The 26924-nt window shown below is 39.1% G+C and overlaps 1 protein-coding gene across 5 annotated transcripts; it reads left to right on the plus strand.

Moving 5' to 3' along the window:
* The first annotated feature begins 3227 nt into the window (after nt 1-3227).
* Nucleotides 3228-26052, plus strand: larp1b (La ribonucleoprotein 1B). 5 transcript variants are annotated; one of them, XM_083908134.1, is made up of 20 exons: nt 3228-4016; nt 7240-7301; nt 9861-9917; nt 11272-11497; nt 12791-12964; nt 14112-14237; nt 14477-14642; nt 16620-16764; nt 17107-17284; nt 17684-17880; nt 18157-18231; nt 18832-19191; nt 20869-20983; nt 21144-21313; nt 21403-21509; nt 21904-22064; nt 22141-22285; nt 23467-23576; nt 23812-23939; nt 24462-26052. In XM_083908134.1, the coding sequence occupies exons 1-20, from the start codon at nt 3644-3646 to the stop codon at nt 24738-24740; spliced, it is 3354 nt and encodes a 1117-aa protein (XP_083764260.1). In that variant the 5' UTR covers nt 3228-3643; the 3' UTR covers nt 24741-26052. The 5 variants fall into 5 exon arrangements, with proteins under 5 accessions (XP_083764260.1, XP_083764262.1, XP_083764261.1 ...); XM_083908136.1 differs by having other exon boundaries at nt 21186-21313; XM_083908135.1 differs by having other exon boundaries at nt 20872-20983.
* The last annotated feature ends 872 nt before the right edge of the window (nt 26053-26924 follow it).

Consider the following 26924-nt stretch of genomic DNA (forward strand, 5'->3'; position numbering starts at 1 on the left):
AAAACGGTTTGTTTAGAGATTATTGTTTCTTAATATAAATCATGCAAAAGTCAAGTAAAGATGTATCACACACAATGATATGCCAACAACATTAGCAGCTGGATGATAAATGTAGTTTATATAATCTGCATAGTCTAGACACAGTCAAATCTTTACCTTAATCTGCTATTTTGAAGAATTAATCTACACATACAGTCATTTACATCTGAAAATATGTCATTTACATTAATATTTACATAATGAATCTACTTTTTCTACTTAACCCTTTAAGGTACTACTGTGGCCTAGTGGTCAGGGCTTCGAGCTTGCCTAACCCCCTCACTGCTCCCCGAGCGCCGTGAATGCAGGCAGCTCACTGCTCCGGGTTAGTTTGTACTTCACCTCACTGTGTGCTGTGTGTGTGTTCACTAATTCACGGTTGCAGTAATTGGAATTTCCCCATTGCGGGACTAATAAGGGAATCTTAATCTTAATCTTAATCTTAATCTTAATAATATATCTCATCGAAAAGTACATCAAGCTGAACACACTTACACTAAATTAATGTGACTTGTTATGAATGTTGTACTTTATGAATTATGCAAACCAGGGTTATTATGAACAGACATCTCAACCGTTTGGTAGAGGCCTGTATCTAAAATACTGTAGGGTCTAATTAAAAAATAAATATATATATATATATATATTGATTGTCGTTATTGTTATCATAAGTAAATGAAATAAAATAATAAAAAATGCAAAGAAATAATTTTTCCTTTGCTTTTTTCTTGGTGCGTACCTTAAAGGGTTAAACATTATGTTTTCACAGACAAAACTCATAATTTTTTGTGTCTTGTCATGCAAAATTAAAAGTAATTCAGTTGGTGTGTTGTGACACTGCCTCAAAAATGGATTTACAGAATTTAAATTGCACATATTGATGAACAGTTCGTTGATCTATGTCGATCTCTGGAATTATTGTTTCTCTGCAGCATCGGAAGACACAAATATGTAATTACACTGGCAAGTAAATTCACAATATTCAAAGTAAATAAAGTAATAAGTGGTTGGTTGAGTTCAATGACATTATAGTGAATGAATAAGATGTTTGTAGAGAAAAACATCATTTGTTTTTAAAGATTAAGTAGTCAAATATTTAAATTTCTGTTTACAGACATTTTTAAACTCTTCAATCCCTAACTGCCGGGTTTGTCTCCGGTTACCCCACAACCGTCAGTGAGACCGGCTTTAACTTTGCCGCCCACAACACGCCATGAGACTGTGATGGACTCTTAAACCTCTGTTTCTTTACTTTGTCTGGTCAACCTGTTGTGACACAAACTCTAAACTAGGTTCTAAAACTCTATTATAATGATAAAATATAACAATATTCTGCATAATATTTTGGGTTCTTTATGCTTGCAATGTACATATGTACATACCTATAGCTTTCGACCTACATTTCTTACCTACCTATACCTTCAGCGTGCCTGTCTGTATGATATTTGGACAAAACATATTTATTTAACCTCTTTAATAAGCGGTAGAAAATGGATGGATGTATGGATATTTATTCAGTGTTGTAACTCACATGAGAGAGAATGAGAATGTTGATGTTTGTTGTTTTAATTTGCATGGACCTGTTTTCTTAAGAACAAGAATAATTACAGCTTCGAGTTATTTGACATGTAAAAACTGTAGGAGCATGGAACAAGAACATCTCAGAACATCTCCTGTACGTTTCAGAGCTCAGAGTTTCATAAATCTTAATTTCCTTCAGTGGCATCAGTCTCTTCAAAATATAAACCATGTTTCTTCTCCTTCATCTTATATATATATATATATATAGAGAGAGAGAGAGAGAGAGAGAGAGAGAGAGAGAGAGATAACGATTCTGAAGAGAGGAATTTATTTTCTTGCCTAAAGACTTTGTCAAATGTACATTTGAATGTTTGTATATATTTATGCATGTATATATGCAGTACATCCACATATGTATATGTACTGCATGTATGTATGTATGATGAATATGCACTCAGCTCTTCCAGTCATTTGGACACACTACACAAAACCTTGTCACTAACCTTAAAGTATAACCAGTCAATACCTAAACCTAACCACTTGTTGGAATGACCATTAAATGCAGCTAGATATTACAGTAAAAAATTATGAACGGCGATGGAAAGAAGGATCAAAATTGATTTTTCTCGTTCCCAACAAAAATCATCTGTTGCACAATTCAAACGCACAAAGATCTCAGCACTGACCAGCAACACAGACAGATGTAAAAATTGTGCCTTTTATACTACTTTGTCCCTAATTGTCAGCTCTGGCACTACCATTTGCACCATCAAATTGTTACCCATCAACGTCATTACGATCAACAAACTATTTATTTTTCAATTAATATTTTTAACATGTTTTTACACATTTTTAATCATGTTTTTTTGATATATTACTTTATTAAAAACAGACATCACCATTAATATTCCAAACATCCTATCCATTTTCCACAAGTTCCCCTCTCCTATTTACCCACTTGGTCTGCCCCGGAACCATAAATAGATTCCTGCTTGCCTTGTAACTCTTTTACTCCAACACCATGCTGCAACAAAAGAAAAAAGGTGAGCGTCTTCTGTCCCGTCTTCTAACACATTAACACAATTCACCCACAGAACTTGATGACTTTAGTCATGCATTCAGTCATTAATATACACATCATTATTGTCTGTCTTAATTATCTTTCTCTTTCCAGGAGGAGCTGAGTGGCCACCGCAGCACCTGCCCCACGACAAACAATTCTAATGCAAAAAAGGTTTTTCCAATTAACTCAAACATTCAATAAATGCAAGTATTTGTGGACAAAGTGTTTTATAGAGAATGTGCAAATATGCAATGTGCAAATGTTCTGTGCAAACCTGCAATAAAGTTCCAATTAATATTGAAGTGTCGAGTGCAATTATTTATGTTCAATTTAAACAATAATATTGTTTAAATATTTGTTAAAAAGATGGTCTCTGACGACTACTGGTCCCGACAAGGTCAGTGTCTATGACAGAAAACGGTACTAACAAATACAAGAACACACACACACACACAGGTTAAGTTTTATTCCACATATGGAATACATTCAAGTGTTTGGCGCAGCAGTACCGCACAGTGACCGCCGGGGGCAGCAGAGCCACTGTTTACAGCAGGCAGAGGGCAGCAGCAGCACGAGCTCTTCTTCACGAGCTGAAAGCGTGGAGTTGAAACCGGAGACCGAGAGGAGCGAGGTCGCCGTTGTAGTTCGTTTTAAAGTGGAGAAAAAAGTGAGAAAGTCTCGAGTGAAGCCCCCCATTTTGGCTCGTGTCGTCCACACAGTGCCCGACTCGGAGGAAACCACTCGTTAGTATGAAACAGTCGCCGAATAACAACAGTTAAGTCGGACTCGAGCTACATGTCTAGCTGCTAGGCTAGCTAGCTAACAGTTAGCTGCAGAAGCTACTTCGGCTAGCTGGCTAGTGGCGAGGTCCAGCCCAGAAAAGTTGTTTACCCCAGGTTGTGGAGGTGGTCACCCTCCCCGAACTTTTTTCCCACGATTTTTCTTTTTTTCGGGTAAACAAATCGAGCATCGGCGGTTCACACTGGATTTAACAGCGTGTGCTGTCTGGAAACGAGCAGGATGTCCGCAGAGGTTCAGTGCAGTCAGGTCGACTCTGGTTTGACAGCGGCGGCGGTGGTGGAGGAGGATAAGAAGAACCAAAACAAGTCCGAGGGGCAGAAAGAGCGACGAGACGAAGGGGAAGAGGGACCGATAGATTGCGAAACCCCACTGAAAAGCGAGGAAGAGGCGGCCAGGAGCCCCACGGACACGCACATGGAATGCAAAGAAAACGACAAGGAAAACGAGCAAAGCGGCAGCAACGCGGACTCTGCTGCTGCTACTGCGGACGCGGTGAAGAGGAAAGTTGTTGAGGCTCCTCCACCCAAAGTCAACGCTTGGACTAAGAGGACCACGGGCAGAGTGTCCATCAACATCAGCTCCCATGAAAAAGGTCAGATCATTGTTCGTGTTTTTTTTTTTAGTATCTTTGAAACACGGCAGCAGGTGACGGGGAGTGAACTGCACGCTGCTGCAGCTCCTTTGACAGCTTCACTGCGGGAGACGCACACACGCGCGCAAAAACCCTCTTTAATCTGCAGCACACTGATAATTAGTGTCCGATTTCGACTTGAATGAATCACACGCATGTATATGTGAATGTCATACACCAGCAGGTGAGTGGTGTTGATGATGGTGGCATATTTATTTGCCCCCATCCCCCTCCTGTGTGTGTGCTCGGATTGCTCCCGAGCACCACGTGTTGATTGCTGACAACTGCTACTTCTTTAGCCTCCAACAGCTGAACTATTTCCCCCTTCTTTGAATAAATTAACAGTGTAAACGCAGACGGGGGCTAATGTGTTAAATATGGGATCTCCATAATCGGCCTCGAGACATGATTGCTGCAGGGTTACCATCTAAAATGACAAGCCAGGCTAACTCACTAAACTCACACTCTGCTGCTGCTGCTGTAAAGACACGTTTTGCATGTCCAATGGCCTGACTGCCTACAGTTCCTCCCACCAGCCTGTTCACTTCACTGTCATTACAAGTGAAAGCACAAGAATGTGAACAAGGAGGCTGCTCAGGTGAAGTTTAACTGGGGCGTAAGTCGTAAATTCACTATGCACAACTAATACCCAACTATTGCTTCCTTATTACATCAGTTAATAATCCGCATCACGATTAATAATCAATGTACTTAAATTCATCTAATTGTCTATTAACGATTTTGATAATCGGTTTTAAAAGAAGTTTTCAGATTTTCTGGCTGGAATGTGAATATTTTCTGGTTTCTTTGCCCCATGTAAGAAAATACATCATTAAATCCAAGTCATTCAGGTTTGTGGTCAAAACAAACAAGACAAGTCGAGAACATCATCATTGATTCCAGGTTTGGTAAACATTGGTTAACAGTTTGAAACATTTTCTTACATTTTATAGACCAAATGTCTTGTTTTGTCCACAAAGCAAAATAATTCAGTTCCCATACTGGTAAAAATGTCTGGATTATATATAGGGAAATTAAAAAAGTAAAATCCAAGTGATCCAGCACTGTCATGTGACAAGCTGACAATAAACAACATAAACAGTCCTTCATTGATGACTTGCCAGCCAATGGTCAATAATTGATATATATTAATCTATATATTTATACATATTTTGCCAATTAGCCAACAGCTAATTAAACATTAAACAATTTTGTTTTAAACAACATTAAACAACTAAATATGTTATAAAATGGTGGAAAAAAAACTTGGTGTCGTCCTCCACTGCCTTGTTTTTTCTTAGTCAACAACCTAAACCAGACTATTTTCAGTTTATAAATGGAGGAAATTGCAAAACCCCTCAATTTTTGTTTAATATTATATAATATATGTATTATATTTTAATTAATCGCCTGTCATTATTGTTGGTTGATTTCACAATGAATATGTTTATGCGATAAAAACACGTTTTAACTCTTTAGTAGCAGAAATGAAAGGGTAACTCCCCCCAGTTTTACACATGACGTGATAACGTCATTGAGATGCCATCAGGGAGGGCGACCTTTGCTTCAACTAAGTTGGTAAAATGTTTCACTGAACGTCTGCTTCACAAACCATGTTTGAGTAGTGGTGGTTAGGGTGTGTGTGTGTGTGTGTGTGGGGGGGGGCTGCTTGAAGACACTGTTGCATTATGGGAAATGCAATAGGATCCATGGTTTTTGGCTTGTGACTCATACTCTGAGTAAAAGCCAGGACACTTCACTCTCCTCTGCTTTTGTAACAGCCACAACTTCATGAAAGTTTAAATATAAAATTGCATTGAGTAAATTGAGTGTAAATGTCAAAATCCACTATCAGTTATTAGAATTTAATGGATTGAAGCGTCCTTAATCTTTTTTGTGGCAGTTACAATACAATGCTTTAACCCTAAGGATAGTTCTGTTTGCATTAAAATAAAATCAACTAATTTGGGGCTGCAACTAATTTATTTTCATTGTAGATTATTTTGTTGATTCTTTTCTTGAATAATCTGGTCGTTGTTTGGTCCAGAAAACATCAAAAGGTGTTGATCAGTGTTTACCAAACCTCAAATGTCACAAACCAAACATTTAAGAAGCTGAGAACTCAGAGCTTTGTTACAAAAACAAAAAATAGAGAAACATTTAAATAATACAAACAAACAAGTTAAAATGGGATTAAACATCTCAGATGACAAAAATATCACTAAAACTAAATGTTATGTTTGTCCTTAGCCTATAACTAAAACTAAATCAAAATTTGCTGCCAAATTAACACTGAATTATTTTCATATTCAAATCATCTGTCAGTCATTTCCTCGATTAATCAATGAGTTGTTAAGTCCATCAAATGTTAGAAAATGTAAGAAATGTGAAAAAAATGTAAAATTAAAATGTTCCCCAAACCTTAAAATAATTATAATTAATTAACATAATTATTATGTTTTAACACATTCTTTATTATATGGAGCAAAAAAAAACCCCAGATAATATTCACATTTAGGAAGCTATCGATTCATTATCAGTTAATCGTTGCAGCCCTAATTAACATTTTTTGAAAATTTGAAATAAAACAGTATCCCTTCTTGAATTGTGACTGTTTGAGTCTGAGTTAGAAATGTGTGTCACAGGAGCACACAGTGGCCGGTGGAGCTATATTTGAAGTGCAGGCATCGTTTTACAGTGTTACTGTACTGGCAGTTCGCAGGGTTGGACGCGTGCAGGCTCAGCCAGGCATACACCCATTCACAATGAAGCCTCGGCCCTGCGTCGCTTATCAACTCGACCATCCTCTGCTAGAGTGATAGGGATTGTCAGGCTGCAGCGGGCCACTCCCAGCATGCAGCTGCCTGCAGAGACGCAGCCACATACCGCTGCTGGCTACACACAAAACACCCTCAACTAGTTCAGTCGCTCAGTCCCTGAGAGGGGGAGGAGGTTATTTATTCATTCTGTACTGACAGAAATTCCCTCTGCTCCACACACACGTTCACACACAGCAGGGCAGAGCACACAAGAAGTGCATGAGCTGGCTTTTTTTTTAACTCCAGCACTGAGCAAACTGCTCACCTGTGCTGAAGAATTAAAACGGCTTTCATTTTTAAAACAAAAAGGCCTGTTGTGGTGAATATGATCATGTCAATTTCACTCATTGATTCTGTATCTGCAGATCAACAAAACCCTCTGAAGGTCGTCCGAGCCAGCAAACCCAGGATGAGAAAGTCCAGCAAGGTAAAGCCCATCGTTTTAAAATCCATCGGACTTTAATGATGTATTTGTTGTGTAGAGCAAAGAAAGCAGAACATACAAACATTTCAGAAGCTGCAAAGATCAGACAATCTAAAACGAGATGTTTCTGCCTTGAAGTTGTTTAAAAATACTTTTTAAGTGTCCAATAATACCAGATCCTTCAGTAGCACAGAAAATAAGCACTTATAGTCAATGAATACAGTTTTTTTGCACTACGGAAGATAACTTAAAAACATTATCTTGTCGTTGATGTTATTTCTTGTTTCCTTTTAATTTTTATTATCTTTATTTTTAAGTTTTCTTTTAAAAATGGTATTCAGTATTTTAATTTCTAATACCCCGATCACATGGCCATTTTTCACCACCGTTAAACACAGGATGGGAAATCAACATCTGCTGCTCTCGAGCTGCTTGTTTTGTTTTTCTCTCTCTGTCATTTCAGATAATAATCAAATATTTTTCTTAGAAATTCGGAATGTTTTTTTTGGTCATGCTATTAGCGCTCCACTGGCTCCATGTTTTTAAATCTACATTGGTCCTAAAACTCCACCATAATTATCACAATATAAACATAGGATCTTGTTTTTCTACGTGTGTAGATTGTAGATTGTGTGCAAATGTCTCCAAAGTCAAACCGACACTAACCATATTTTACCACATTGTGAAGGAGCAGAAACTTTTAAATAACTAGTATTACTAGTTTTTAAATTTACATGCTGCGCTTAATTAGTGATTTCTTCTTTTCATACTTGTTGAACCTAGTGCTTTAATTTTAATTTAACATTATTCTTAGTGTCTTTAAATAAGGGGTGGGTCAAAAATAATGATGTGGCGATATTTCATGGTCCTTCCTCAATACACCAGGGTAAATGAAATATCAATATTTTAATTAATAAATTGCTCTGAAGTTAACACTTCCTGGCAGTTTCACTCGCCGGGGTCGCAGGAAAGTCATTGTAGTAAAATAATATAAAAATATGTAAACTAAATGTTAAACACACGTAAACACGCAATAATAATAAAAGTCAACACAAAAAAGCTAAATTTTTAATAATTGGCAGATTAATCCGATTATTGGTCCACCTCTAAATTTATAGATGTCAGGGTTTACCTGCCCCCACGCCAGGTTTAGCGTTGCTTGTTTATTTATTTAAAATAGATTTTTTTATACCAGGGAACAAGGGCATTTGCTCCCCCATGTAATCAGCGCAGCGCACACTTGTCCAGGTGCCGATTGAAACCCAAGTCACACCATCAAGTCCGTCATTATTACAGTTACATTGTTCCTGTCAATAAAGATGTTATATTTAGGGATGCACCGATAATTCGGTGGTCGAAACACAGCTACAACGCGGTGGAACAGCACCTGTAAAAGCGAAACTTGGCTGCGTGCGGCACAGATTATGAACTCCCCGCGACATTCACTTCACACCAGAGAACATTCTCTCTCTTTGAGCAGTTAACTAAAGACATCAGCTCATCTGATGCATCCGTTATTCCCTTAATTACAGCGCTAAAGCGTCCTCTTTCACAAAGACCACGGAGTGATGAATGATGAAAGTGTCCACATTTTACTCAGATCAACTCAGATCACCTGCACTTCATCGCGACTGTACTCCATCCTCGTCATAAAGATCATTATTCTTATGTGGGGATAAAACACGTAGAAAAATGATCCAGTCTGCTTTAGATATGAAATGACCGCTTGGAGAAACAGAAGTACAGGAGCGACGAACGGCACAGTAGAGGGAGAAGAGAACAGCGCAGGGGCGGTGCGCAGAGATAAAAGAGCCCCAGATGAGGGGGCACTACCACTTTTTTATTTATTTTACTTTTAAATGTAACCATTGCATGGCTTGTTTTAAGATTCACTGGCCGAATACTTAATTAATATTTAACTTAAGTGAAAAAAATGTATATTATTTATTTAATTTCAAGAGTGTCTTTTTGTAAGACTCTTTAGTTGGTGTTTAAGTATTGTTAATTAATGTCTTACAATAACACATAATAGTCCTAATTAAAAATTTCCTGTGAACTGTAGCAGGTTTTCTGGGGGAAACCCTGGATGTCATCCCTGTGTCAAAATTTATGTCATAGTATAAATATTTAATGTTTTCACTGGTTCTTTCTGAATGTAACTGTAACCCTCGTCTGTTTTAACCTTGGTCTTGTATCACATTGTCCAAATTTGCAACATTGACAGTGGTGGAAAATGACTCGTCTTGTTTATCGTCGTTGTTTGCATTACTCCTGCACACGGAGCACTGACCTCTCTAAGGCCACTCGGGTTCTACCTGCTCCTCACACACACACACACACACACACCCACACACACACACACACACACACACACACACACACACACACACACACACACACACACACACACACACACACACACACACACACACACACACACACACACACACACACACACACACACACACACACACACACACACATTAACACAACTGGAATGAATCCAGGTAACAATGATGACTTCTTTGTGTTAATGTTTCTCCTTTTCTACAATTTTTACAGTCGGGTGACTTCAGTGACATCACAAACTGGCCCACACCTGGTGAACTGGCTAAAGAGGTACGACGTGTGCGTGTGTGGTTGTGTTTGTGATGGTCATTAAATCAAAAAATAAAGTGTTGTGTATGTTTCCTGCGTCCAAAAACTGGTTGGCTTTTCTGATTTCTGCTCACTAGATGGAGCACTAAAACCCATTTAAATTCTTCACTTGGTCTCAATGCTGATTTGATCCAAAATATTTATAGTCTTTTCTTTATTTTTTCTTTATTTTCTTCCTCCCAAAAACATTTAAAAAGGGTCTCATGGAAGAAGAAAGTGGCCTTTGGGCTCTGCAGAACAGTCTGTGAGAACAAGAACAAAAAACATTTTATTTTAATTTAACGGTCACCACTTTTTATTTAATCATGAAAAAAAATAAGAAGTTGAATTTCAGTTGTGTGTTCTGCGTCTTATTAGCAATTTAAATAGACTTTAAATGCAAATTTGGTATTTGTTTTGCACCTAATGCCTTGAACAGTATGTTAATTAACATTAACTCTGTAATTAATAGAGCAAAATAATATCTTCCACTTTATTGCTACATATGAAACATTACATTTCCACTTCATCATAAAGACACAAAAACAAAACCATAATTGTTTTTGGGGGTCAGTGTTAAAGTACCCAACTTTAAATAACTTTAACAGGAGACTGGGTCCAACTAAGACTAAGGTCGACTGATACAGGTTTATCTGTAGGGCAGCCAATGTTTTTTTTCCTCCATATGATAAAATATAACTGTTAATGATAACAAATAATACAGAAAATTAACGATCTAGATTTTATTTCTGCACAACAGTGCAGTTATACAATAAAAATATTGTTTCAATTTGATATTTAATGCATGAAAAGCTGAAAAAAACTAAGTTTGAGTGACTTGGCAACATTTATCACGTTTTTGAGAACCAACGTGGGTAATCTGAAATAATTATCTGATTTAATAAATAATACTAGGCCGATGATTGACGAGTGTCAAAAAATGGCAAATATCACCTAAGACTCAATGTTCACCAAGGTCCTTGTAAATCCACGTATATGCAGTTAAATGTAATAGTTTGTAGATTGTTAGACACCCAAAAGAGCTGATGTTTGTCATTAACAACAACAACAAAATATTTTTTACTTAATTTATGATTTTAGTATCGTAGATGATGGTTTTGGGAAATGCCATCACCAATTTTACAGAAATTATCTAACAAATGATCCAAATGAGCTAATGAATTTAATTTTTTCAGGGAAGTGTCCTTAAATGAGTTTTAAATGATCAGTTTTTCTTTTTGGCTTCAGGAACTAACTGCAAATGCAAGGAAACAGAGCAAGCTCTACTGCATGCAAATGTCTGTGAATTCAGCCTTGTGTTTGTGCGTTCCTCCAGCAACAGCAGAACGTCATCAACAACAACGGAAAGAAGCCTTCGGCCGCACGCAGAGACAAAGAGAAGCGACGGGAGCGACCCGACCGCAAGTCGGAGAGCAGCCATGACGGCGGTGAGAGCAAAGAGAACCAGGAGTCTCAGCCGGACCCGCTGGGAGACCTGCCCAAAGACGGAGAGTCGAAAGCGGGACAGGACGCCAAGAGCCTGAAGAAGAGAGGAGGCGAGGGTGAGGACTCGAGGATTCTTTTTTTTTTTCTCGATGTGAAGCATGTTCAGCAGCATTCTTTAAATAATCAGATTGACGCTGATGCCAGTGGCTCCATTAAACTCCTGATCGGGTTTGATTAACCCACATTTCCTCACTGTGCAGTGACATCATCACGATCTCCATTGTTTTGATTTTTAATTAATTAATATATTAACTTTTAAAGGAGTGAATGGTGATCACCAAATCTTTCATGTCACTGAACAGTGATGCCTTTGATTCCTCGATTGCTGCATTGATGGAGCTTGTCAATATATTGAACGTGACATATTGACAAATGCCGTTTGGTGCATGTTCTGCTGTGATTGTCTTTTTGACACACTTTCACATCTTTACCAACCCTAAATCGGGACAAATAATGGATGCTTAACTCTTGACTAAGACTATTACAAGGCAATTCACCATTCATCAGATTGTCTAAAACATTAGGGCTGGATACCATTTACACTATAACAACCCTGGTTGTTTGAATTCAGTACCAGTATCTAAACCCGTGTTTCCATCATGGTACAGTTCGGTTTGGTACAGTTTGGAGCGTTAAAGTACGGGTCAGGCTTTGCGTTTCGACAGAGAACAGTAGCTTTACAGTACCCTTTATACCCGATACGCAGTTAAAACCTTCCTTTTTTGTTTTTAAATGGTCCCGTGTTTCTTGCCTTATGGTTCCATTTCTACACCGCATGTCATTAATATTTGTTAAAGGCAGTTCAGCAGTAGGAAGTAAGGAAATGTTATGATATAATCTCTCATATCTATACAATAAACTGTATGTAATGGCATAGTTTATCTGATCTTTCCTTAAGTGGTTTCAGCTTCACATTCACAAGAATGGAAACAGTTGTGAGCAGCGAGTCTTGCTTTCAGTGTTCCAGTACTTGAAAGGTGCAGTCATTATTTTGCTTTTTAAATTGGTACAAAAACTTGATAACATTTTTCTGGAGGTTATTCATAGAAATTGTAGCATAGCTTTCCCCGGTTTCTTAGCGTAATGCTGAGCTCAGCACACGTCTTCCTTCATACTCAACTGACAGAAGTGTGAGTGTGTTTATTGTTTCCCATAGCTTTCAGCACAAAACTGTTTCAGGACTCACTTTGATTGTACGGACTTCAAAACACAGATAAACTAACTTCACCATGATAGGTGTCATCGGATTTTTGTTTTTGGCTACCACTGTATTTAATTCAAACTAATTTAAGTTAATTCAAGTTGACAAAACTCTTCAAGCTCTGTTTTCGGTGTGCAATCATCGCTAGGTAACAAACGTAAGTGGGTTTCTCTGCCGCTGGAGGATGCGTCCCGGGACGACGGCGACAAGATGCACAGTGGTGGCCCGACACGCTCGGACACAGACCCCACCAGTGACTCGCCCGACCCCACGTCACCCAATCACACGCTCCATAATAACAGGCCACATGATAGCAGCAGGAGTAAGTGGCCAGCAGCTTACCGTTCTCTCTCTCTCTCCCTCCACCCTCTTTGTTTTTGCTTCTTGACTCACTGTTTTTGGCTTTTCTGCTTGTTTTCCTGTCGCTGTAATATCACTGCATGTTTACTTTCCCAGCTGCCATCTGTCTTAAGAATCAGCTCTTTCTCTGCACTAACACGGGACAGAACAAAAAGCATGAAATCAAAACAGAGCTGCGATCCGAAAGTTTGCCGTAAACCTGAAAATGAGACCGTCAGGGATTGTTTTAGTTTGGTAAAGATCTGCTTCAGACTCCTGTATCTCTCATGAGATCAGGAAAGCAATTTTCCCTGTGCAAGGTGTATGTATATATATACATGTGTATATATATATGTGTATGTATATATATGTAAATATACATATATATATATGTATATTTATACGTATATATATATGTATATTTATACGTATGCAGAAATAGCAGAATAGTCAATGGCATGGTTTCTAAAACACATAAATGTCCTTTATTTAACATTTGAAAAGAGGTAAACCTGGTGGTATTTGAAACTAAAGGTAATGCCTGTATTACATACATTACATTTAAGAGTGTTTTTACAGTGTGTTGTCATTTTTCATGAGTCCAGAGAAATGAGACCGTCAGGGATTGTTTTAGTTTGGTAAAGATCTGCTTCAGACTCCTGTATTTCTCATGAGGGCAGGAAAGCAATTTTCCCTGTGCAAGGTGTATATGTGTATGTATATATATGTAAATATACATATATATGTATATTTATACGTATATATATATGTATATTTATACATATGCAGAAATAGCAGAATAGTCAATGGCATGGTTTCTAAAACACATAAATGTCCTTTATTTAACATTTGAAAAGAGGTAAACCTGGTGGTATTTGAAACTAAAGGTAATGCATGTATTACATACATTACATTTAAGAGTGTATTTACAGTGTGTTGTCATTTTTCATGAGTCCAGTGAAATAACGTGTGTGCAGCTTCATATCAACATATATCTCCTTTATTCTTACAGAAATACTGATTTGGTTAAAATAGTGATATATATCAATATTGGATGATATTGAACTTTTAGAAGTGTAGAGTTTGGCCTTTTTCTGTAAGAGTTTTTTTTTTTTTTGCTTTGTTCGCAGGTTGGAGAAGAGAGCCGCGGGATTTCGGAGATGATAATGGGAGTGTCCGGAGTGAAAGTGGGAGCACCCGAGGAGGATTACGCGGCCGAGGGAAAGGTCGTGGGCGCGGGAGAGGTCGTGGAAGAGGCATGTTTTGGCGATCACATAGAATTTGCAGTCGTGATGACTCCGTTTTTGTTGTTTCTGTTCCTTGAAGCTTTTTAAAAGACAAAACAGTTTTTTCCCCTCTCACTTTTTTGACACAAAAGTAACATTTCAATCCTTGGATTATTATTTAATTTTTTTTACCTGTCGGGCATTACATCCCCACAGGACTCGCAGCATCAAGTAACCGTTTGTGACTTTTCTTTCCTCCGCTGTCTCAGGTCGTTACGAATACTCTAGCTTCCGGGACTCTCAGTCCTCTGACAGCTCGGCTCAGGGTTCCTCGGAGTTCGGCACCAACATGGTTTACTATTACGACGACGGCAGCAAGGTCCAGATGTACACAGTGGACGAAAAGCTCCTGAAGGAATACATCAAACGTCAAATGTGAGCGTCGCACATAATACTTTGTCCTTTCTCCTTTGTTTCTTTTATTATTCTCATCATCAATTACATTCTCGATTTGTTTATTAGCCGTTTGGTTCTTAAAACCTCAAAATGATTATCTTATCTTTTTATATATATATATATATATACTACAAACCAAAATAATTACATTTTAATCATTTCTTTGTTATATTGAGCAGAAAGCAGAACATATTCACATTTAAGAAGCTAAAGAAAATAAGAGAGCTTGCTTTAATGATTTTAAAAAAACACAAACACAATTGCTTGATTATTGATTCAGAACTGATTCTGGTTCAGAAACCACCTGAAGAAATTAGAGGATGTTATCACAAATGATCAATTTCCCACCATATTTTTATAATAAACATTTTTTTTACTACAACCAACTACAGTTTTCGTCTTTGTAAGTTTTCGTGAACTTACAAAGTTTGGGCCTTTTCTTTTTATCATTTGTCCAACTCAAAATTAGAATTGAGACATTTATAATTAAAATTTCGCCCTTTACAGTTTTATATAATTTGTTATATAATTAAGTAGTTTAACACAATTAAGAGCAACACACTTGTTTACCCACTTGTTGTGTGGCAGCTCAGTCCGATTTTAACTTTATTGATTTGTAAACTAAATGTATCCCTTGTACTGTAAAAATACAAATATAACCATCTATTTTATCATTTTGCTGGAAAATGAGGCCTGAAAAGGTCAAAGTGGAAAAACGTTATCTCATAAGCAGCAGGTGAGAGGAGTGTATGTGTGTGAACAGAGCAGAGGTGTGAGTGAGAAGTAAAACAGCTCTCACTGTGGTCGTGAGCCTCCTCTGGCTTCCGCTGTGTCCTGCAGGGGGCAGTGTGCGCCTGACGGGACAACTTTGACCTCATTACAGGAGCAGACTCAGAATAGTGGAGGGTGAGGTTGAGTCCTAAATATAGTCTGGGTGCCTTTGGGAGGACAGCGGATGAATTATACGCAGGCCTCTGCATGGAAATATAACAACAACAAAAAAAGAAAACTTAAAAGGAGAGAGGGTGTAAAAATGGAGACATTCTTGTCTTCCCGTCTCTCGTCTGCTCACTCAGGCGGAGTTAGTCCACGTAAAAAAAGGCTGAGTGCAACGGGGCTGAGCAAACACGCATACTTGTGTTTCTGTGTAACAAGTGATAGAGATGTTCCACTCGACAGAGTTCAGTTCACCAGCCCTGAGAATATCAATAAATGTGTCTTCTATTGTGAGTTGTTTTAAAAAGGATGAGCATTAAAACTCAATACTTCATTTAAAGAAATTCAATTAGAGCTGAAACGATTCATCGATGAATCGATTATTAATCGATTACTAAATTAATCGTCAACTATTTTGATAATCGATATTGTGAATATTTTCTTTGTTTCTTTGCTCCACATAAACAAAGAAATCATTAAAACTGAATAAATTTGGTTTGTGGACAAAAAAAGACATTCGAGAACATCATAATTTCCAGCTTTGACATTGATTAACGTTTTTTAAAATGTTCTGACATTTTATGAACTAAATGATTAATCGATTAATCGAGAAAATAATCGACAGATTAATCGATTACCAAAATAATTCGTTAGTTGCAGCTCTAAATTTAATCATTCAGTAGCATGAGATATAATCAAATGTAGAGCTGAAACAGTTTATCGATTACTAAATGAATCATCAACTATTTTGATAATCAATAATCGGTTTGAAACTTTGTTCATTATTTTTCAATCACATTATGTCAATTTCCGCGATATATTCCCCATTTAACATTAGATTCCGTTTTTGATTGGCCAATGAACATGTAAATGTCTCAATGTATATTAGTCCGAAATAAAAACCATTCATTCATTCATTCATTCCGCGATTCCGTTAACGCGGAAAGCATAGGGCCTTACCAGTGGTATAAAAAAGAGACAATATTTGTTGCCTGATCCACCGTGTTTGTCCTCCTTCAGTGAATACTACTTCAGCCTTCACAACCTCGAGCGTGACTTCTTCCTGCGGAGGAAGATGGACGTGCAGGGCTTCCTGCCCATCTCCCTCATCGCCAGCTTCCACAGAGTTCAGGCCCTCACCACTGACATCAGCCTCATCATGGAGGTAAGATCACCACCACACCATCGGCTGTTTAAGTATCATTAAAAATCTGGTTGATTCCACCCCATTTGTGTGTCTCCATGGTAATTTCACGTCTATTTGGGTGCACACATATCCCCGAGGGCTGCATCTGCATGATTGTGTTTGCTTTGTTCAAAGAGAATAACTAAATTATAATGATAATTTAGTTTTTCTCTTTGAACAATGCATACACAGTTGGAATTTGACTTTTGACGCTGCTGAGCGACCAAAGCTTTGTCAGCAGTAGAAAATTCAATTCTGAAAATCTGAATAAGAGGAATAAGAGGTTTAATTTGTGTCTTCTTATCACACCCTGCTCACCAGGCTCTGAAGAAAAGCACAGAGGTGGAGCTGGTGGACGACAAGGTTCGCTCTAAAATTGACCCGGAGCGCTGGCCCATCCCCACCCCACCCGTTGTGGGTTCCCCTCACACCGACTTCTCCCAGCTCATCAACTGTCCCGAGTTTGTTCCTCGACAGACCCTCAGCTCCACAAATTCTGGTCAGTTTTTCACTCAAATCACCCTAAAAGGTGATGATTACCATCAAGGTGTGTTTGTGTGCATGTCTTGATTGACCCGCGCATATTTTAGTCATTAAAAAAGCAGCACAGAGATAAAAGAAGAGTAAAGAATGTTGTGAATATGTAGCTAATTGTTACTCATCTAAGGTAAAGATTTGAGGTAAATTTTCAGATGTTACTATTCCATAAAATTTCCTTAAAATAGTAATCTGTACTGCAGTTACACATCTCAACATATCACATTAGTCCAGCCGACAAAGAAATGTACCATGTTCTCTGAGAAAATAAAGAAAAACAGCAAATATTCACCATTTGAAAAAGAACTGAGCAGTTCTCATCCACATGTTTTCTGACATTTGACATTGTCGATGTTGTTAGATCTTTCAGCCTCATCTCCTGTGAAGGAGTCTCCTCCCGAATCTGCAGAGTCTCAGGACTCTGTTGAGCCCGACTCCTCCAGCCAGGACTCGCTCCCCGCCGCGGAAACATTCAAAGATACCCCGCCCCCTAAACCCGACCCCGATGCCTGGATCCAGGTGGAGAAACGTCACAAACAGCCACCTGGAAAGACAAAGGTACGGAATATATAGGAATGAAGGCATCTGTATTTTAGTAGTTTTAATTTAATTTCTTCGTCCTTTCCATATCCTTAAGACCTTTTTTCTGACTGCGTCCAGTCCATCTTGTCTCAGGAAATGAGTGGGCAGTTAACTTTTTCACCGCTTCCATCATCACTTACTTTTCTTTCTTTTCCCCGTTTCCCTCTTTCCTCCATGTTTTCCTGTCTTGTCTTCCTCTCCATCCATCTCCTCTGCTGTCTTTTCATCCTCCCATCATCTTTCAACCGGCAGCTTGTCGGTGATGATGCGTGTGTTGTTGGCTCCTCCCCTTCCTCAGCGCCCCCACCTGACAACCTCCCCTCTACAGTTGAGTACTGCCCTCTAACCCCTCCCTCCTTCCCCGTGCTTCTTATTTATTTCACACCTCATATTAACCAACATTTCTCTTGAATTCCATATTTCCTCATCCTCATTAACCATAGTTATTGTTTGTGGGAGTGGGAATCGTTCAGTTACTGTATCCTACATGATGCGCAGAATGATACTTGATATATTGTACGATAAACATCACAATGTTTAGTCTAAATGAGAAAAGAAAATGACCACAACGATTATATACATGTCTATATCTCCATCAAACTTCTCTAATGGTCCATTTTCACTCAACTATAGTGTGAAGTTTTACATTTGGAGTTAAATAATGTGCTAAAAATCATTCATATTTCTTCTTTATGGAAGAGGAATAACTGTGACACAGTTCAAGAATTATGTCTTTGAAATGGCTGTAGGTGATAAATGCGTCAGCATAAAGTTGTTGTGAAGAGCTTAGCAGTTTAAAGGGTTCAACTGATATCGGTATCATTGTTAAGTTAACATTAAATTACACTTTAAAGTTTTCTGTTGTCTCATATTGGAGTAAATATACTTCTGTTCCTTCTTTAATGGCTGCATCACTGTTTCATCCAGGGAGACGGTAAGACGCCTCCTCCCTGCCACCTGGCTCCTCTGCAAACCGAGGTGGACCAGGAGGAGCTGGACTTCCTGTTCGATGAGGAAATGGAGCAGATGGCGCCCAGGAAAAACAAATTCACTGACTGGTCAGACGAAGATGACTCGGACTATGAGCTGGACGACCAGGACGTCAACAAGATCCTCATCGTCACCCAGACCCCTCCTTATGTCCGGAAACACCCTGGCGGCGACCGAACAGGGAACCACGAGTCCCGAGCCAAGATCACCACGGACCTCGCCAAAGCCATCAATGATGGGCTGTACTATTACGAACAGGACCTGTGGAAGGGAGAGGAACAGATCGAGGGCAGCAAGGTGAGAAAGATGATGTGTGAAAAATATTCATTTACATTGCGCTTTTAAATGAATCAGTGTCCTTGAAACACATTTTTCACAGGTTTTGCATCTTTACTCTCATCTTTATCCCTCACTGGACTGAAAATTTAAAAACCACAAGTGTAGTCGAACCAAGGTCCAGCAATTTGTTAAGGTCATTAATCTGACAGACCTTCAATAACATTATACTACATGGAAGGACACCTTTGTAGTAAGATGTGACCTGCTGGGTATTCCGTATCGTGGTTCCAGTACGTTGATTAAATGTTCAAATCCAGGGTTTTCCACCACTGAATAAGGTCACATGTCTGATGCTACAAACACATCTGTAGTTCAAGTTATCGATTCAGCGCGAGTTGAATGTTGAGGAACATTCGCTCACAATGAGGACAGAAGAATGAGCAGAGTTGTTTTCATAGTTACGTTCTACTGCTACAAGCTCATAACATATTTAACACACCATGGTTTCTTGTCAAACCCAAATCAGCATTTACCATGGTTACCACAATTGTCGTCGTGCTACAATGGCTACATCCACAATGCTGTGTTTTTTTTCGCCCACTGGCACACCTGCAGGACGTCACACTGGGGGTGTGGTTATAGTGTCGAGATTGTGACATCGTTTAGATCATTATGTGATTTACACGACAACCCTATTTGATACATACGTGAATATTATAGATGTCCTAAAATAGCTTTAATCCACCTGCCCATGTAATACTAATCCCGTCCGAATAGTGCTAAAGCTGCTTTCCATGATGACTAAATATTAAACCCACACTTGTGTGCATGTTTTGCATATTTTATCTGCACTTTTTACATTTGATACTGTGAAATCATTTGAAAACTAAACAACTCGCTGTGGCCTCCAGTCAAGAGAAGTTCTTATTATTATTCTGTAAATATTGACACATCATTCACTTCCCTAAACTAAGGCTGCGGGTCCTTTTTTTCCTTCTTGTTGTGACGTGGCTTTAATACACTCAGCCTCGGGGCTCAAAGGTTGTCACTTATGTGACCACATGTGGGAAATATCACGCCTGCCACACATGCTTAACACACACACAGACAAAAAAACACACCAAGGTCGCCTGGGTTTTTCTCTCTTTCTGTCTGTCTCTCTCTCCTCTTACGCTGATGTGTCAAGTTCAAAGTCTGCTGCACAGCTGCTGTGTGTCACACCAGGCCTCCTGCACGGCTGCAGCCGCTGGCGTTTAGCGTATATTTTTACCACGATGCCGCTTTGTTATCAGTTCAAACAGCTTGAAGTGAGGCCTGACAGCTCAGGTTATCCTTACGCCCAGTTTGTTGATGGAATTCTTTGATTGTTAAAACTCTGATCTTTCCTACTCGGCTGCCTACTTTTACTTTATCAGAACACTAAATCTTAAAATTGCTACATAAGGCCCGAGACCTCAGTACAAGCCTCTGAATCAGGGAACGCCTCACTTTTCATTGGGGCTGCAGCAATTGATTATTGATCAATTAATCTTCAATTATTTAGATAAATGATCAGTTGGTCTGAGTTCTCTGATTCTACAGCTTCATAAATGCTTCATATAAGTCATTTCTTCACCTCATGTAATAGAATTAAAATTATATCATTATATCAATAATATCATTAAAATTATCCTTTTCTGTTTCTGTGTTCCTCAGCAGGAAGTGGAAACCTTCAAGAAGCTCAACGTCATCAGTAAAGATGAGTTTGACACTCTCACCCCCAAAGTGCCCATTGACCCAAACCAGGAAGTCCCACCTCCTCCAATGCCAGGTGGGTTCACTGTTTCACTGTGCGGTTACACAACAAGCAGTTGTTAATGACTTAAAATCAGTTTTATATGCATGTTTTTCACTGACTGTGACCACAGTATCATAAGTTTGTGAAAATCATTTCATTTTAATAACATTTTGGTAAATGTATGTTTCTTCAGTGGACAGCACAGCACAACTGTCGTGTTCTCTGCCTGCAACAGTGCCAGAGTCGCCCAGCTCTCACCAGCCCCGAACCCCCAGAACGCCTCGCACCCCCGGACGCCAGGACCCCAACAAGACACCGCGCTTCTACCCCGTCATGAAGGAAAGCTGCAACGTCGACGGACAGGTGAGCTCTCTTTACTCTGTGTGAAATTCTTCTTTGTATCAGATTAATTAACTGTTGTGATTTTATAAAATTTTTTTTAAAATTTCCAGACGCCAAGGAAGAAGAAGACACGCCACAGCTCTAACCCTCCCCAGGAGGCCCACATCGGCTGGGTGATGGACTCACGTGAACACCGGCCGCGCTCAACGTCCATCAGGTCTGACCACACTTTTCAGTAAAGGACTGCTATTGTTTCAGCTGTACACATTAAAAAAACACTTAAGGTGTTAGATTTATGTCATTTAAAATGGACTTCTGCAAACTTCACATGCTCAGTTCTATCAAAACAGGGCTATTCAATTACACAACTATTTAAAACCAGGAAATTAAGCTGCAGCCAGTAAAAACTACACAGGTGCAACAAGTTGCTTCTGCACATATTGTTTGTTAAATAAGTGAATTTTTATGGCCAAATTTGAAGCCCACCTACAATACCACCAATACCCACCAGAGGGCTTTGGCCCATACTGTAGGAAGAAGAGTAGAATTGAAGACTTGTGACTTTTATACACTGACTCAAAAAAGATTCCTCTTCTCTTTTTCTCCCACAGCAGCTCGAATGCGTCTCCATCAGAGGGCGCTCCGCTGTCAGGAAGTTACGGCTGCACCCCTCAGTCCCTGCCCAAGTTCTGGCATCCATCCCACGAGATGCTGAGGGACAACGGCTTCACCCAGCAGGGTTACCACAAGTATCGCAGACGGTGTCTTAACGGTACTAACCTGGTTTTTATATTGCGTTTATATTGTGTTTGTGTGTTTCTCTGATGACTGAAGTGATTCTCTTCCAGAGAGGAAACGGTTGGGGACTGGTCAGTCTCAGGAGATGAACACGCTCTTCAGGTTCTGGTCCTTTTTCCTGAGGGACAACTTCAACAGGAAGATGTACGAGGAGTTCAAACAGTACTCGCTGGAAGATGCCAAAGATAACTACAGGTGAGGTGGTTGAACGATGTCACCTGCACCGGTAAATCATAGAAAGGCATAGAGATATACGCTGCAGGGAGACATTTTGATCAATCTAATATATTTTTGACATCACTTTTTATTATACATTAATGACCCATTTTTAGTGTATATTATTTTTTCACAAAATTCAGTGCACAGTGCACACACAAAATGCAGATCCCCTGATATGATTAATGCAATGTTTCCATGGGTTTTTGTAATAGCCCCTCAATAGACATGGGTCATTGAATGTGCCTGAATTTTGTGCAAGAAAGAAGTGGATATTTAGGTAAATGTCTCCCTTGTTTGTTAGGATGCCACCTACTGTTTCATGCCCTGCATTGCTTGATGTACATAGACTAGGCTTACAGCTGTTATTTTCTCATACTTTATTTATTTTGTATTTATTTTGCACAATAAAGAAAGCCTATATCTTCATCTACTGCATAAATATTCTATAAAACTGAAATTAGCACACCAGTACCGGTTATCAGCCTCAGCACTCCCAAAGTCCAAAATGATGCATCCATACCTCTTATCAATTGGTCAATTTCCCCACCTCCTGCAAGTGTGAAAACTCCTATGCGATATATATTTTTGCAGACAGACTTTTTTTTTCCTGATAACAGCGGTTTAAAGGAGTCGCCAATTGCACATCTGCACGTCTGCGAAACCAACATTCTTGTCTGAAAACGTGGTTGGCTCATCTCTGCTGTGGGCTGATGAAGGAGCAAGCGTAGTTTCAGGGTGTGTGTGTGTCTGTGTGTCTATGTGTGTGTGTATTTCTCCAACTCACAAACCCCCGTCAGCTGTTGATACAGTCGCGGGCCTCGACTTCATGTATTAAAAACCAGCAGACTCGTCCGTCCAGTTTTTCCCATGACAGCCTCATCACAGTTATTAACGATTCTTGAGACAAAGCTGCTTCTGTTGTCAGCTGCTGCACACAAGCATGTGGGAAAATGGCTGATTCACTGAAGATCAGCTGGTTGTGCAGAAATGCCACCATGTGACTCTGTCTCTCTGTGGAGATACCTGCGTCCAGTGGTGCGTTCCGTTCACATCAGAAGTCTGAACGAACTGGTAGTGACGTCATTTGACTGTGTTTAAACTTGAGAAGTCAGAAAAATCATGCAATTAAATAGGCAAATTTGTTTACTCCCCTGCAGGTATGGACTGGAGTGTCTCTTCAGATACTACAGCTACGGTTTGGAGAGGAGATTCAGGTTAGATCTGTTCAAGGACTTTCAAGAAGAAACCCTGAGGGACTTTGAGAAAGGTAAGGAACCTCACGCTTTGACTGCTGGTCTGTGCCGTACTTTGTTTTAGACATTTGTTTGGATTCAACAAGAAAATGGTTCAAAATGAAATCTCACAATGCCCATGATCTTACCTAGGGACGCAACTAATTATTATTTAGTTTTACAGATTTATTTATTATATGGAGCAAAGAATCTATAAACTATTTGCAATTACGCTAGAACATGTTTGTTTGTCTGTTTGTTCCTCCTCAGGCCAGTTGTATGGTCTGGAGAAGTTCTGGGCCTTCTTGAAATATTCAAGGATGAAGAACCAGCCCATTGACCCCAAGCTGCAGGAACACCTCTCCAAGTTCAAGACCCTGGAGGACTTCAGGGTGGTGGTGAGCATCCATGTGTGGTGTGAATGAGACAACTCAACAAAAAATAATAAAAAAGGATTGCGAGATTTGTCTTTTCCTGCCTTGGTTTGTATCTTAAGAATATATGTGTGGTTTATATCACTGTTAGAACAGCATTTGCAAAGGTAAACCCTCCTGCACCAGAGTCCATAGAGAAAAACAGTGTTTTTAGCTTGTGGGTACACAGGGACTGCTGCTCTACTGATGCCTTCTTCAGTAACATTGTGACTTTGGTTAATCCAGACAAAGGATTTCAAACACTGATGTCACAAAATAATATTAATAATAATAATAATAATAATAATAATAATATTTAATGTGAACTTGGTGATGGAGGCAGCAGTGGATCAACAACTCCTGGTTGCTATGATGTAAAATCACTGATTTTCTCTGTGGACTTTGGTGCAGGCGAGATGTGAGAAATGTGTTTGTACGATCTCTTTGACTGAAGCAAACAACACTCAAACTTAGTATTAAAATAGTTGATGTTTGACTCTTGTGCAGCCCCCAATGGGAGAGGAGGGAGGCAGGAGGAGACGTCACTCGTCCTCGGCCGGAGATGAAGGGAGGCGTCGGCGACATCCTTCCAACACTACCTCAAAACCTGCTCAGGCCTCTAAATCCTCCAGCAACACTGCTGCTCAACCTGCTGCTGCTGCTGCTGCACAGAATACACCCAAAGACAACACCCAGAAACCAGCAGCCGCGGCTGGATCAGCTACCCAGGCCAAGAAGGCGGAGTCAGGAGCCGGGAAGAAGCAGAATGTGGCACCAAATAAATAAAGCGCCCTTCGTTGAGGCGTGGTTGTTGGATAGAAGAGAATCAGAGCGTGGCAGAGGCTCTGAGCTCCAGCATTTGCTCTGTTTCAGATGCAAACTGTCCTGGTTATGAAGAGAGACCGAGCGTGGTTGACTTAATTTGATTGTTTTTATCAGTGCATTTCATTTTCAAGCAAGCATAGGCAGTGAGCTTGATTCTGCGCTCTTTCCGGCTCCTAATGTTTACAGACGAAAAAAAAAAATGCATTCCCTGCATTTTGCCTTTCTCTCTCTCGCTCCCTCTTGGATGCCAAACCTGTCAACACGTTTGTTGATCTCCACAATCTGCCGACAGCGCTGATCTGTACAGAGCTGCCGAGCTGTGAGTCTAGTTTTGCCAAGATAAAAAAGAAAAAAAGAAGAGACGCTGCAGATTTGTCTTGTGTGCCTTAATCTGATTCACCAGGACGACTGGAGGACGATCGGTGACAAAATAGCCAAAATTCTGCCTTTAAAAAAAAAAAGAAAAACGTCCTCCCATCTGATAAGATTTGTGTTTAAATGTTTTAAAAAGTGCCGCACCGCCACTTGCCGTTAGTTTAATCACGAGACATAAATAAATTCTGTCTTCATCTTGACAATCAGTCGACATCTGCAGTCATGCATTTATGGAGTGACCCCAAGGCTGTTTCTCCGTACACACAAATGTACCCTGTGTTTATTTTTGTTTTCCTTTTTTAAAAAGTCTGACTGACAGGCATCTCATCTACACCATTACATCACTTTTTAGTGAAAACCAGAAGAAACTATGACAAAGTTTAGGTTTTTTTTATGTGGGACGCTTTAAAGTCCCATTTTACACCCAGATTTAGAATAATTTATTGTTTTATTTTTGTTTTTCCTTTTACTTGATTTATGGAATAGTCTTAGGTAATCAATGCAGTTTTAAATGGCTTCTGCTGTTGAGTATGAAAAGACAAAAAAATTAAACATTTCTGCTGAAATTCTGGGTGTGAGCTCGCTTCATAAAACTACAGTATATTTTTAGCTTGGAAGTTTACTTCGTATTATGTTTGAGGCTTTGTGCTCTAGAGCACTTTAATCATTAACTTTCCTTTTACTTCATCAGTGGACTTATATAAAAAAAGGATTTAGTTGAATTTAAAGAAAAAAAAAATGTAAATACTATAAAAAATTGTTTGCTATTCAATTATCCTTTTGATTTTAACTGATTTTGTTTTATTGGTAATGTGGTTTTTTTGAGTGTATTTTAGGACAAAGTGTTGCATGTTGATGAATTGTAAAATGCAAAAAAAATATATAAAATAGCAGTTGATTGTACAAAACATGTTTGTGTGTTGTGATCTGTTCAGCCTCAAGCTTACATGTGTGTTGCTGATGCTCACAGTCGTCGAGCCTGATCTGCAGGTGAAAAGTTAGCAGCAAAGCAAAAACAAATCATGACATTGCATTAATTTTTTTTTAAAAAGTGATCAAAAACAGGCTTATGTCTTGTGATGTTGTAATGTCTAATGATTTGTTTTAGAAATATTTCGTTTTCGCTGAAATGACCTGATTTTAAAACATAAATATAGTTTTTAAGTCATAAAAAATAATTAATTTGAATCTAAATATTTAGCATTATTTGAAGAAGTTGCATTTAAAGTTCAGAAGCGATTTATTTTATACTACGGGTCGCGATGGAGGGACAAATACACTAAAACTCCTGGCTCAACTCCCAACTGTGGTAGGCGGGTTTCCGCTGCCTTCACGTGCACCTCTGAAACTCGCAAAACCAAAAATAAAACGTGGCACTTCAGTGCTGTTCGTTCAAAAAATGTAAACACACACGTTGTCCGAATTGGATTAATTCGTTTTTTTCCTTTTATCTTCGTTATGTAGGGTTAGAGTTAGGTATTCATCCGTATCTTTTCTCTCTTAGAAAATGAAGTAAGAGGGCAGATCAGAGGCAGCACAAATAAAAGGCAACGGTAGCGGTGTACACCAATCTCGGCTTAATTTACTTGGGGGAAATGCACATGATCTAGTTATTAATATTATCATATTAATATATACGTATGTGTATACATGAAACGTTCGGCTCGTTCACGGAATTCTCACTGCACGACATTTTTTCTGACTTTTATATTTGGGCACTGGTTCAACTGTTGCGTCTGTTTGTTCCGACGCTCCCTGAAGGCAGCAGCA

This window comes from Microchirus variegatus, assembly GCF_963457635.1.
Source record: "Microchirus variegatus genome assembly, chromosome: 2".
In the NCBI taxonomy this organism is placed as follows: Eukaryota; Metazoa; Chordata; class Actinopteri; order Pleuronectiformes; family Soleidae; genus Microchirus; species Microchirus variegatus.

Excerpts from the sequence above, each read along its gene's own strand:
- larp1b (XM_083908134.1), top strand. The coding sequence starts at position 3,644 with ATGTCCGCAGAGGTTCAGTGCAGTCAGGTCGACTCTGGTTTGACAGCG. Across the intron at positions 4,017-7,239 it reads CATCAGCTCCCATGAAAAAG|ATCAACAAAACCCTCTGAAG; the intron begins GTCAGATCATTG and ends CTGTATCTGCAG. Across the intron at positions 17,285-17,683 it reads CCTCAGCTCCACAAATTCTG|ATCTTTCAGCCTCATCTCCT; the intron begins GTCAGTTTTTCA and ends CGATGTTGTTAG.